Source organism: Chelmon rostratus, chromosome 2 (assembly GCF_017976325.1).
Source record: "Chelmon rostratus isolate fCheRos1 chromosome 2, fCheRos1.pri, whole genome shotgun sequence".
Taxonomy (NCBI): Eukaryota; Metazoa; Chordata; class Actinopteri; order Chaetodontiformes; family Chaetodontidae; genus Chelmon; species Chelmon rostratus.
This window is the reverse complement of record NC_055659.1, coordinates 18290534-18303460: the sequence shown is the minus strand read 5'-3', so window position 1 is coordinate 18303460 and position 12927 is coordinate 18290534. Positions and strand designations below refer to the sequence as shown.

General features: G+C 44.2%; 3 protein-coding genes across 5 annotated transcripts; 2 read left to right on the top strand and 1 right to left on the bottom strand.

Annotated features, from left to right (window-relative positions):
• Positions 1-205: 205 nt before the first annotated feature.
• On the bottom strand, positions 206-5162 carry zc3h10 (zinc finger CCCH-type containing 10). 2 transcript variants are annotated; one of them, XM_041955085.1, is made up of 3 exons: positions 4462-5162; positions 2811-4087; positions 206-1171 (listed from the first exon to the last, which is right to left on the bottom strand). In XM_041955085.1, exons 2-3 carry the CDS (start codon positions 3951-3953, stop codon positions 659-661), a joined length of 1656 nt encoding a protein of 551 aa, XP_041811019.1. In that variant the 5' UTR covers positions 3954-4087; positions 4462-5162; the 3' UTR covers positions 206-658. The 2 variants fall into 2 exon arrangements, with proteins under 2 accessions (XP_041811019.1, XP_041811010.1); XM_041955076.1 differs by having other exon boundaries at positions 2811-4015; positions 4462-5161.
• Positions 4752-6190, top strand: zgc:152986 (uncharacterized protein LOC101884054 homolog). Its single transcript, XM_041955120.1, has 2 exons — positions 4752-5344; positions 5793-6190. Exons 1-2 carry the CDS (start codon positions 5107-5109, stop codon positions 6098-6100), a joined length of 546 nt encoding a protein of 181 aa, XP_041811054.1. The 5' UTR covers positions 4752-5106; the 3' UTR covers positions 6101-6190.
• A 32-nt stretch (positions 6191-6222) lies between these two features.
• si:dkey-28n18.9 (sorting nexin-6) lies at positions 6223-11526 on the top strand. 2 transcript variants are annotated; one of them, XM_041955098.1, is made up of 15 exons: positions 6223-6361; positions 6453-6647; positions 6814-6924; positions 7052-7159; positions 7828-7888; positions 7980-8104; positions 9199-9282; positions 9368-9442; positions 9557-9587; positions 9777-9864; positions 9972-10011; positions 10342-10428; positions 10552-10641; positions 10828-10893; positions 10987-11526. In XM_041955098.1, the coding sequence occupies exons 2-15, from the start codon at positions 6642-6644 to the stop codon at positions 11122-11124; spliced, it is 1110 nt and encodes a 369-aa protein (XP_041811032.1). In that variant the 5' UTR covers positions 6223-6361; positions 6453-6641; the 3' UTR covers positions 11125-11526. The 2 variants fall into 2 exon arrangements, with proteins under 2 accessions (XP_041811032.1, XP_041811041.1); XM_041955107.1 differs by having other exon boundaries at positions 6253-6346.
• Positions 11527-12927: the final 1401 nt, after the last annotated feature.

Below are 12927 nucleotides of genomic sequence, written 5' to 3'. Positions count from 1 at the left end.
CCTCTTGTTTTAGCAGCCACACGCATATGAGGCTACTGAGGAAGCAGGAGGCATCATATTCAAGTATACACAATGTGACTCCACCCAAACAAGTCAAGCAATAAACTGTCTATGTCTGGATAGGACTTATTTATCTTACCTGTGTGAAATGTGCATGTGCGAACAGAGGGCAAACAAAGTGACACATAACACAAGATTCATTGTTGAATGTTTGTTATTTTTGCAAAGTACCAAAGTGAATTTACACCGGAGCGATCCACAAAAATATAAACACAAACTACTTCCAAAGCCTTCATGTCCTCACACGGACGGCACAGCAGTCCAGTAGAGATGGTTCAAACACTGGGGAAGATGTCACTTTTCTTTTTTTTTTTGCAGTTTGTTGCCATTTTTGGTACCAATGTTTCAAAGAGATCCCTTTGGTACACAGGCTGTTCTCAGGTCAGTCAGGGAAAAATACATTAGTCTCTATCCTGCCCTCTGGTGGAGAAACTCACCGTTACAGTGACGCCTCACTGTTGGAGGCATAGACAGTCGCTGATCTGACATCTGTTGAGTCTTGCATAACATAACATAAAAGAAAACCATCTATGTTAAAAACCCATGTTCAGGATGCTACAGACTGACTTGTGGGTACTACAGTCCTGCACTTCATCAGTTAGTGAGGCAGAGTGGTGATCCTCATGCTTTGACTCGCAATGGGGTATGACACCATCGGGGTGGTGGCGTGACTCATGGTGATGCCAGGCAGTGGCTGCGTCATGGACACTGCCACTGGTGCCACAGATACAGCCACCGGTGCCATAGAAACAGGGGGTGCCATCCCCTGAGCAATGGTCTGTGCAAGGGCTGCTGAGAGGGGGGTGATCTCCGGGTTGAGGTGAGGCGGAGGGGCCGTAGGTGGAGCAGCATTAGTTGGGGGTGCCGCAGGTGCGCCAGTAGACGCTACCAGGTCTTGCTGGGTGACGGGCCGAGGCTGTAGTCCAGCGCTGCTCAGGGTGGTGTGAGTCTGGGCGATGCCATGATTGTAGGAACTTACTGCACCCACAGGGGGCGCCAGACTCTGCTCAGTGGGTGCAGGGGTGGAGGACAGCGTCATCACTTTGGCCTGGCTACGGAACTGGGCGTTCTGCTCCAGAAGAACCTCATTTGTGGCAATGAGATTCGAAACCTGAGAAGCACACGAGACACAGATTAGAAAAAAATGTCCATGGACAGGGCTGCTGAAAAGGGCCAGAAGCCCATGATCACTGATCAGAAACAAAGTTCCAGTAAATTTATACTTTTGAAAGCACATTAAACACATTATACGTACTTTAAGTTAAAAACAAAATGGTTTACTGACCGTCAGAATTTCTTCACATTTAGCATGTGCACCAACTACCTTAATTACAGCTTTTGCAGTTATTTAACTGCAAGTTTGTGCAGAATGATCAAGCAAACTTTACTCGTCCCAGAGCGTGTCTGTGTCTTATGATGTTACAGGTTTCAGTCAGCTGATTTCCAAGTCAGCTGTTTGTTGGATTTAAAGCAGGACTGATACATATCTGCTTGTTTAAGGTCAGCAGGGTAACATTCCAGTGCAAATTAGAGTGACGCTCTTCTGTGGTAAACAAGTAGTTGATCCTGTTCTTGTCACAAACTCTACAGTGTGTTCATTACAGCATTAATCTCATATGATGCTATCTCTTCGCTTTAAGTCTCCCACTACTACTTAAACTTTGTTACATCTGCAAATACAACTTTCCAGTCCTGATAACAACTGATTGGTCCATTACACATAAATTAATAAGCAATTCTTTTAAATGCTGGAAGTAACCAGGCAACAATTAAATCAACTTTTCCAAGTTCTCTAAAGCTGTTAATGATTTGTTGGTGTCAATTTATAGCCAAATAAATAAATAAAGCAAAGGTTTGGGACCTAAATATCTCAGAAACACGCACGCACGCACACCTAAGTAGGGCGGCAACTAAAGATTTGATTCATTATTAATTTTTCTGCATTTTTCCTTTCTTTCTGCTTTGTCCATAAATTGTTGTGTCAAAAATGTCTCAAAAAGACAAAGGTCACGTCTTCAAATGGCTTGTTTTCTCTGATCAAATAGAGATTTACTTTAATATCTCATAAGACAAAGAAAATCAATTGTTTGGGGATTTTTACTCTATACTATTGTCTTTCAAAGGACTAACAGATTAATCGAATAACTATTTCAGCTTTACTTCAAACTTCTGGTCAATCTGTTTGTTCAGTTCCTTTTTCCTTTTCATAAAGATGTTTGCTTGATAGGCAGGCCTTGAGATGAAAATAGTCTTGTGTTGGAGGAAAATGATTTGCTTTGTTAAAATCTTCCCTGCGCAGACCTGAAACATTACCTGTGGCTAAGATATTTTACAATTCAGCTGAGCTCCTTGAAACTAAAGTTGAATTTGATACTACATGACATAATTCACTCATTACGTGAAGCATACAAAGTACATTTGACAATATAATGCAATCTGATACAGCCTAAAATATATGTTATCCTTGTTGAGCTTATAAAATTCAATTACTTGAGACTTTATCACATTGTATTGCACTGCATTAGACTGTCAAATGTGGCTGCCGTTTTACACGCCATTGTTTCTTGTATAGCTTTTAAAAAATGACAAGTCTAATTTCATACTAAACAGATATAATCATGTTTAGATTTGATTGACATACTATTCAAGTGGGAAAGGTTTACCAGTGTATAATTTCATACAAGGATTTCTCAGAGATCCAAATTTCTTGTTTGTGTTTTTTTTTTTTTTTTTTAATCTCTCAGTCTAACCTGCTTCTTCAGCTCTTCCACTCTCTTCCTAAGCAGGGAGTTTTCTTCCTCCAGGAACCTGTACTCCAGAGGACGTGGTGGCAGCGTGGCTTGGACTCCCAGCTCATAGTGCCCACCTCCACTCCCATCTGTCAGGCGCAGACCCTCCAACCGCCGCCTCTTCAGCTGCAGAGCAGTGTGGTCCATAGAGGCCTCCAGGGAGCCGGCATCAAACAGCCCACTCTCAAGCAGAGGGTCGTACACTGAGCACGAGCTCCTGTCGTAACGTCGTTGCCCTGCAGAACTTATGGACAGACAACCGCTCATCCCACCTCCACCTACTCCGCCAACTCCTGAGATACCTGGATCCCTGCACCCACCCAGGCTGGGGCAACCCATCCCCATCATATTACTTCCACCTCCACCTCCCACAAGTCCTTGCATTCCTCCACAGGCACCTCCTCCTCCACCACCTATCCCTCCCCCAACATTCACCATTCCACTGGCACCTGGCCCCACAACACCACCCACTCCAACCCTGGAAGGCTCATATTCATAGTCTTTTTTGACATGGCGAAATTTACATTTATTGCCCCTCTGGCACTCTCCCTTCAGGAAGTCTCTGCAGATAGGGACCTCCCCACGGCTATGGGGGAGATCCATGGGGGAAAGGCCCAGTCGTGCGGCAACTTTCCCTCGCAGTCTCAGGGGTAGCTCTCCCGTTTTCTTGTAATAGTCCTCATCCTCCTTGGAGCCATGGACAAAGCGGCAGTTGGAGCGCATGCACTCCTTATTCTGATGGTCATGACAGAAGATGAATTCGTTCTTTTGCACTCCCAAGTCTGGCACTTCATTGAAGTCTGGGTGTCTAAAGCGGCAGCGCTTCCCTCTCTTACAGACATTGCGTATGAAGTCTCTGCAGACACCGTCCAGCGCCAGTCCAGCACCTTGCCCTCCACCGTTCCCACAACTGTTCCCATTTCCAAGCGCACCTCCTCCCCCCATGCTCCCAGAACCAGAGACGTTGCCTCCGACACTTCCACCTAAACCTCCTCTGCCCTCTGCTGATCCACCCGCCAAACCAGACCCAGGTCCTCCTTCCTCACCCAGACTACCAGCACTCCCACCACCACCTGACAGGTAGGAACTGTCCCGGTCAGGCATGGCGCTTGGCCCAGCGCGAGGAGAAAACGGCACTCATGTGTATGAGGGGGGGCTGACGTGACCTGGCAAACATTCACATACACAAAGAAGTCATGAATAGCTTTTTCTTTGGAGTAGTGCAATCTCCTAAAGATCTGCAAGATAAAAACATAAACCCAAGTTGAAACACAAGCTTTATATGTAAAGGTGAATATAGCTGTGAAAGATACGAGGGCTAAAACAAGAGCACGTGACAACACCTGGTAAACATTAAACAGCATTGCTGTTGTTGTACTGGTTGGTGAACAGCAGCCACCACTTTGGCAAACTAACACAAAATAAAAATTCGGTTCATATCACGTGAGGCTAAACTGAAAGCACGGGTTAGCTGTTCGTAAATAAGGCACGGGATCGTATCATTTACTTGAATAAGTAAGCCTAAAATGCTGCTCCGAGCCGCTGTGCTCGTGGCTGATATTAGCTAGCGAACGTTATCTGGCTAACTGGCTAAATGCTAATGTTGTCTTACCAAATTGAAACTGTGAGTAGGATCCAGAGAACATACGAGTAACTCCCACGCAGAAACGCCTCGCCCTGGTTTTACCCAAATCTACACAGCTACCTCTGCTAACAACAGCAATCAGGACTGTGTTACTTCTGGCGATTCCTCAAGGCCCCGGTGCTGTTTACCACAATTCTTGGTGCATCTTCCATTACCAACGAAGAAGATGGTCCTCTTACTCTCAGTCTCTTCTCGGCGCACCTCTAGTGGTGATTATAGCGAATTGCATCCACATGTCCTGTAGCTTTGTTTTGCTTTTTCAGCGGAATTAATAAATAGCAATGTTTAAAGGTCTCATGGAGCAAGGTGGCGGTCCTGTCGCTAAATGACGGTGAGCTGAGTGAATCGCTGTAGCTTCACCAGCACGCTTTGTTCCGGCTTAAATAGGCGTGACTTCCCATCTTGAGCTTTAAAGCTGTCCAGTTGAGTACTTTATCGCCTGTTCCTGGTCTTGGGAAGAGCAGCCCATTTGGGTTAGCGTTCAGCTGCTACCGCTGACGTGTCGACCTGAAAGCTTTACGTGCACATGAACATGAGCTGTCAAACCGTCAGGAAGCTGTGCCTTCAGAAAACGTCTTAGTGTAACGTTTGAGCTCCTCGCAGGTGCTCAGCATGGCAACGCCAAGTGTTTTCCACTGGATGCAAACCTGCGTGGTCCTGCAGCTCTGCTTATCTGACGTCCTGCTCGCAGCCCCGGAGACAAGCAGAAGTTACTACGAAACTCTGAATGTGGAGCCAACAGCAACCGACAGCCAGATAAAGAAGAGTTTCCGCAAACTGGCCATAAAACACCACCCCGATAAGAACAAGAGCGCCGATGCAGAGAAGACTTTCAGAGAGATTGCTGAAGGTACAGCACGTCTGCAGCCAGCTGATACTGCTTATAGTGTAATATGTAATTTACACAAGTGAAATTTGATCACTTTCAAAACTTTCTTTTAATAGGCAGGCTTCATCAATAACAGCCAGTGACCTAAAACTGATGCTCTGTATTGTCTCACTTTTGTGTTTTCAAAACTACAGATTCAGCTGTATTGGTATTATTGATTTAAATGTGGTGGGAGATATTACAAACACAGGGCAGCCTGTATAGTAATGCAGTACAATTTTTACCTAAAGTCGAATCAACACTTCCCCAAAACAGTTTCAGCACACACTGAGCATTGTAACCTTCGTGACGTCAGGACTGGTTGCAGGGCTGTTGTGCATCACCCTGTATTACTTACAGGTGCATTAGGTGCATAGGTTGCATTGCTGTGGCTCAACCAAAGTAATAACCCTGTTTTCTCCTCTTCTAGCCTACAAGGTGCTCTCCAACAAGGAGAAGAGGAGGCTGTATGACAGCGTGGGCCATGAGCCTTTTCTAAAAAATGAAGCCTCCGATGAGTCCGAGGATGAAGATGAGGCGAGCTTTCCATTCAGTTTTGCAGACCTCTTCCACGACTTGGATCATAGTCCCTTTGCGGAGGAGTCGTACTTCCACTGGAGCTTTCCTCAGGATGGGGAGAACGAGGACGGTCCGTATGAGCATTACAGCTTTGCAGAGCCTGTCTTCAGCTTTTATTTTGGGGATGGAGATGAAGATGAAGAAGATCACCACTACTAGATGTCTGGCATCTTCAACCTGTATCCTGTTTGTTTGACTGTTTTAATGTGTTGTCTTTCTGTTGACAATAAAGTCTCCATGTTGAATTGTCATCTGTGTCTTGTATTCAGTGTGTAGATATTCAGCCGTGTGTGTTCTGCCTGTTTTATGGGATAACTTGGAATTTGAATGGTTGTTTACAGGTTTGTGAGGTTGCAGGGTTGACAGCTGGGGGAACTGATTGGACCGTTATGCCACTTTTCCTGTGTGGGTGTGTCGAAGGTCCTTAGTTACTGACTAACGCACCAGTTGCACATCGTTTTCCCTGCGCCAGCACTTTAGATTTGGCATTGTTTTACTCTCTTTCTCGCAGGACCAGTGTGCACTTTGACCCAGAGGATATCCTGTGCCTGCTCAGCAGTTGGAGCCTGAGTGCACTAAAGCCAACATAAGGCAAAGGATCTTCACGGCTTTATGCATATTTACAGAGATAGAAGGAGATTTAAGCGTTCTCCCAAGCAGATAAGAGACAGACTGGGAACATTAACCTACAAGCTTGACAATGATGGTAAGTTTGCTTGAAAATATTTTTTCTCTCTGACAACCTCTGAGTCTATCATGTGACAGCCTTCTTCCTTCACACGCACATCCATATATGCAGTGTGGGCTAAGTGAAGTTACTTACTGCCAGCTATCGTATCGATTAATATTGACGGCCTCATTTTTTATTAAAGGAAGAGGTCAAAGAAGGGACGTCTATTCTGAGTGTCCACGGTCACAACATCAAGGTTACAGAGGTGCTGGCAGACGGGGACACACTCACCTTCCTAATTGTGTCTCAAAAGGTGAGGAAATGATTTACTTGTTATTTGCTGCAAGCATTGCCAACATTAGGTCACTCGATTTGTTTGAGTGGTGATATTGCACAAGCAGACTGCTCGGACGACGTGTTGTCTCTCTTGTCTGTGCCAGCTGTCGGGGACGGGGGAGTACCATGTGGATCGGACCTATGATGACTTTGAATGGCTGCAGCAGCATCTGTTCTCTCAGGAGGATGTGCCCGGGATTCAGGGAGTCATAGTCAGTGCTTTGTCTATCATCTGTGCACAACTAAACTAATGCACACTTTTCTGACTATATATGAGGACAATAAGATTTGTTCTGGACTCTGTTGCTTGCTCAGCCATTGTATGCTACTTTATGTCATCTTTTTCATCTACTGTAAAATTTAAGCTAACTTTATGAACAACATGTGATAGGGAGTTACATGTTCTTGTAACACAGTGTCTTTGTGATGGTTTATTTACATACGCTGGTTGCAACTATCATCCAAGTTATAGAGGACTATTTTGTTATAAAATGCTTCCTCTTTTCCCTCCTGTGCAGCCTCCTTTCATTTGTAATCAGGAAGCTGGTTTTAGTGCTGTACTGTGCCCGCTGCCCCAATACTGTAAAAAATGAAGGTTTTGTGGTCTGATTGGATATTTTTTTCAAGAAAATGCAACTATCAGGAAGTATTGTTGCATGCTATCGGCTAGTATGACAGTGTGTTTGTCATATATTACACAAGCACATTCTGGGTGCTTCATGTGTGCAAGTCCAAGCACTGTAGTGTGTAGTTAAGGTAAGGTGCCTGCCCCAAGCCAAGTGCCTAATGAAAGAAAGTTAAAAAAAAACAATAGAAGGAATCTTGCAATGAAAAACAGTGAGGACAATAATACAAATGTCCTCTTTTTTTTTTCTTCAAGTTTCCGCCTCTTCCTGCAAAGCCTCAGGTGAATGCATCTGCCAAGGTCATGAAACAGCTTGGTGAGTATCTGAAGACCACCTCCAATAACAAGTCTCCTCTGTTGTACAGTTGAGTGTGATTTGAAGTGTCGTGTTGATGGTTTGCCTGCAGGTTTCCTTGGTCTAGGAGAGTGGAGGCCATACTGTAAAGCACTGGAAACTTTCCTGCGGCAGATTGCTGCACACATCATACTCAGCAAATCTAAAGCTGTGGAGATCTTCCTGACAAGCCCAGATGTAAGTAGACACCAACAACTTTTTTTACGGTAGTAAAAAGAAAGAATTTTATATGACAAAAGGTTGCAACGTGATACCTTTTTACGAGAGAGACGGATAATAAATGGTTAAACTTTCACTTACACTCTTTCAGAAGAGGAAATGCAGAGACTCACATGACATATACAGTACCATCCAAATATATGGAGCACTGAAGGCCAGTAGTGAGCACCTGCTAGTCCCCCCAAATGACATGGTCTACAGAGCATTCACTATAGCAACGTAGTGAGTTTCTCCTCCATAGAATGTGGACTTCAGGCCGTTCCTGTGTTGGGACACACACAGCTGGAGTGGAACGTTTGTCTGTAGGTCAAGGAATGGAAGGCCTATCATTAAACAGGCTGGTGAGATGTCAGAAAATGAGAAATTTTCAAAGGGACCAAACATAAAGTAGAAACTCTCAGCCTGCAAATAACATGAAACGGGTGAAAAAAGACTTGATGCTTGATTCAAAGAAGCACAGAACAGCTGTTTCAGAAAAATGTTTGTCTGAGAGGGATATTATAGGTATACTGCAGCCTTTGACAAGGAAATGTGAGACAGTATCTGCACATTACACATAAAAGATATCGGTTTTACACAGTTTTGATGAGAAAGAGGATGGCTTAATGATATGAAGAGTAAATCATACAGATAAAAGTGTCTCTTTACAAAGCAATGCATTATTTTGAACAGGCATGCATGCATGCATGCACACACTCAATCATTCTGCCTCTTCACTGCATAAAAGTTCGTGTCAGGTCGTCTCAGGTTTTGATGTTGATGCCGTGAGTCCTTTCCTGTCTGACCGAGACGGATTCTCATCCGGCATGGAATGCTGTATAACGAGCATAAGCAGATTCTGTAATAGCGTGGGCCAAAAAACATCTACGGACGTTCCAAGAATGTGTGTGTGTGTGTTTTAATTCAGAAACGTATGTATCCATTTTCTAATTGTTGTCAGCGCAGTGTGTTTGTCTTATAGGTTTCCTCTCATGTCGGGAAGGTTCCATATACCATGTTTGAACAGTGTGAACTTTAAAAATGTTCAAGCTTATTTGTGTCCTTGCATGTAGCCTCCAGGCAGACAGAGAGTAAGGAAAAACATTTTCAACCGTCTGAGTCAAGCTGTGGAAGAGATGAGGAAAGAAGGCCATAAGGTACACCGGTGGGACTTATCCAAACCGACATTTACAGCCTCTACATGTATGTTAGGTTTTAATGCCGTCACGTCTGTGTTCGCAGGATGTGGATGAGTTCTTTCAAAATGAACGGGATCATAACCTCGTTCTAACCGGCTGCACCAAGAGTGCAGCTGAGGTGAGCCATCGCCTGTTTGTTTAAGTGTTTGTCCTCCTCCCTTTTTTATTCTCTCACCACCGGACACACTGTCCTGTTTGGTTTCTGAACTTATAAAGTTTTTTTGTCCTGCAGAGATTCCTGGATGTGGTGCTAACTGAGCAAAGTAAGAAAACTGATGCTTTTTGTTGTAAAATTTGCCAGAACGAACAAGAAGTGCTCATCAGTTTGATGTTATTTGGGATTTGTATGTGTTCAGATGCAACAGTTGATGTTCATTGGAGGATATGTGGTGTTTTAGTGTTTGTCTGCATTATGTAAGTCTGATGTTAATGTGTGTTCTGTTTGTTTGCAGAAATAGCAGTGGCCTGTGGGCACTTCTCAGCTGCTCTGCATCTGTGTGTGGAACCAGGGGAGGATCCTAGCAAACAGGCTTTCTCTAAGTGAGTCAGTAATTGATAGTTAATGCTGCTGAACATTCCATACAGGTTGTGATAGATTAGTATGATTAAAAAAATGTAGATAAACTGACAACACTTTCTTCTTACAGGGCTTGTGTGAAGTTATCAGAAGTCTTTGATTCTATGAAGGTAGGCTGTGTGCCCTTTTTTAAATATGAATATATTCAGATTTATTTATTAGGCTAAAACCCTTGAGATGTACCATCTCTTTTTCGAGGGGGGCTAAACATAGATCACAATCGCTGCATAACAACAGACGGGTAACAAAATGAATAAAAAAATACGGACAAACTACATGCATTAATACTGAAAACCTGAAAACAGTAGAACCACAAGGGGGCCAAAGTGGTCAATAATAGATAAGCAGTAGAGTGTGAGTAGGTAGAAACAACAGGTATCAACAGATGCATTGCACACTGCATTGCACTCTTGCTTTGCTGTGTGCTTGTGTGTGGGCAGAAAAATATGGCAAGTGTTGCTGAGAACAACATGAACACTCTTGGGCTCGGCCTGGACCTGGACACACGCTACCAGGAGGCTGAAAAGGTGTGTCGCCTCGTTCTAAAGTCATTTTTATGTTCATCTTATGTATGTATGTATGTTGCTCCGTCTCCCTTGAATCCTGGCCTGACGTCTGACCAGTAATCCCGTGTGTAACGTCCAATGCAGGAAATGCTCTTCAGGAGAATCTGTAAGCTGGTGGAGCTAGAGAGTGCCAGAAGGAGCGCAGAGAGGGCCAAACCTGTAAAGAAGGCTGCTGTGAGTGTCTGTGAGCGTGCATTGCAAGAACAGCGCTGCTGCATCACATGTGCACGCTGTCTTGTGACCAGCAGGTGTCAGTAACGTTCTGCTGAAATGACTTGAAGCCATCCGATGCAAGACAAATCTGTATATTCTCTCTGATGAGGAGTGTAATGATGATGACATGCTCTCCATATTCATTAGATGGAGGAGGTGAAGAGGGCAGCAGAGATGGAGTTTGATCACATTTGTGGAGTGGCGAAACAGGAGGTAAAACACATGGCCTGACCATCTCTAGTGAACTGTATAACCTGCTGTTTGTTGACTGTATGCATTAACATGCATTTGACCTGTTTGTCCCAGATTGCGCAGTTCCAGGGTGCACGTGTGGAGATGCTGCAGCAGGCTCTGGTTCAGTGGTGTGAAAAGCAGCTTCTTACAGCCAAAGAGAACGCTGACCAGTTAAACCAGCACCTGCAAGCCTTTAGAGGGATGGCCTAGTGACCCCACACTTAATGAAGCGTCCTCAGTATGTCTAAACATAGCATGGGCTAACACAAACACGTCCTTCACAATGTTCTGCCGTAGTCTGATGATGCCTTACTGGGTTCAGGTACATCCAGTGTAAATGGAGATATGGAAGTAAACGAGAAAGAGACGCCTTCCTGATAATAGAACTGGATCCCTATGATTTGTATATACATACACACACACACACACACACTCTGCCTCTGTCACACTGCTGGGTTTGATTTCTTAGCGGTGGACTTGTCACCTGGTAAGGCCATTGTGCGTGTGTACACACTCATACATTCCCGCTGAGAGTGTATTGTGCTGCTACTCGAGCTACTACATCAGCTGGGGTCACACAAAATAAAGTGTGATGAATTGATTCCCAAAGTACCTGCTCGCCTCTGTGTGTCTTTCTTCCTCCTGGATCATTAATCAGTTGGTCTGACTTCTCCTGCAAGGACGTGGCAGCAAGGACGCCGCATGCTTGCTTTTTGTTGGCTTTTGAAACCAGTCTGTCTTTGTGAATATCTGTTATTGAGCCCTCTTACAATGGCACTTATTTTCCATATGAAGCGATATCATTATATGAAACCTGGAGTGTGTTCCAGCATAAAACCGTGACACACTTTGCTAACGTTCCTGCACTCCGGCACAATGTCGTCTTCCCCTTCTCTGTCTGCTGTGGACTGCAGGGCCATATCTCAGCACTGCTGTGCGCTTCATCTCATCTGTTCCGGCCTGTAATCTCTCCGCTGGGTGAATAAGGAGGAGTGGTCCCCATTTGAGGGAATGAGTCAGAGAGAGATAGACGACTGGTCTCCTAAGAAGAGAGGGTGGAGAGGAGGTTTGGCCCATTTGACAATGAGGGAGTAGATAAAAGGCAATCATACTGTAGAGTACCATGAGCATGTTTTCAGTTCACCCAAACATAATATTTGTTGGAGTCCTGGTAGAATGAAAGGCTGGTGGCTCTTGGTACTGGTTGCCCACACTGCTCTCCCCTTGGAATACATGTCCCTTCATGGTAACCTGACATCATTTCTATATCTGTATCCTCCTCCCTCTTAACTACTGCTCATCAGCCTCAGATAGAATCCCACAAATGCTCACAAACAACAAGCCGCTTTTTTTATTCTACATACTTAACTATGATGGAGACTTTTTTTGTCTAGGTTATAGAACAACACCTGTATAGAGTCTAAACTTAGTGTCTACAGACAAGCCAGTGGATCTTGAGATAAATGCTAATGTCAGCAGGCTAACATACACGCAGTGACAATACTAACGCACCAAACACAAAGTGCAGCTGAGACTGATGGACATTAATTATTGTGCAGAAACCAAAGAACTGGACAAATTGAAATTTTGACCTTGCTGGTGGCGCAAGAGCAAAAGTCAGGGGATCATTCAAAGTATTACAGTTCTTCCTGAGTATAAGATGAATGCCCTTACCAAATATCATGGCTGTCCAGAAGTTGGTGAGGCATTCACTCAAAGCCACAAACATGATCCTCATGGTGGCCCCATAGGAAAAGTAAAAGGATTTATTCATACAATGAATAACTGCACAGAATCAAAGAGAAATCCATCAAATAGCTATTGAGATATTTCAGGATCAAAGTGTTGGACCGATTGATCGGCTTCACGGAAATGTGTGACCAGAAAAAAAATGTGCACTAGTGCTCCAAAAAGCAATAGTTCCCATGCGTGCATGCTAATACTGTATGCCTGACCTGCTTACAACTGCTCAAAACAAAGCAAAGACAGCTGTTGTAGGAGCTTGCTTTGTTT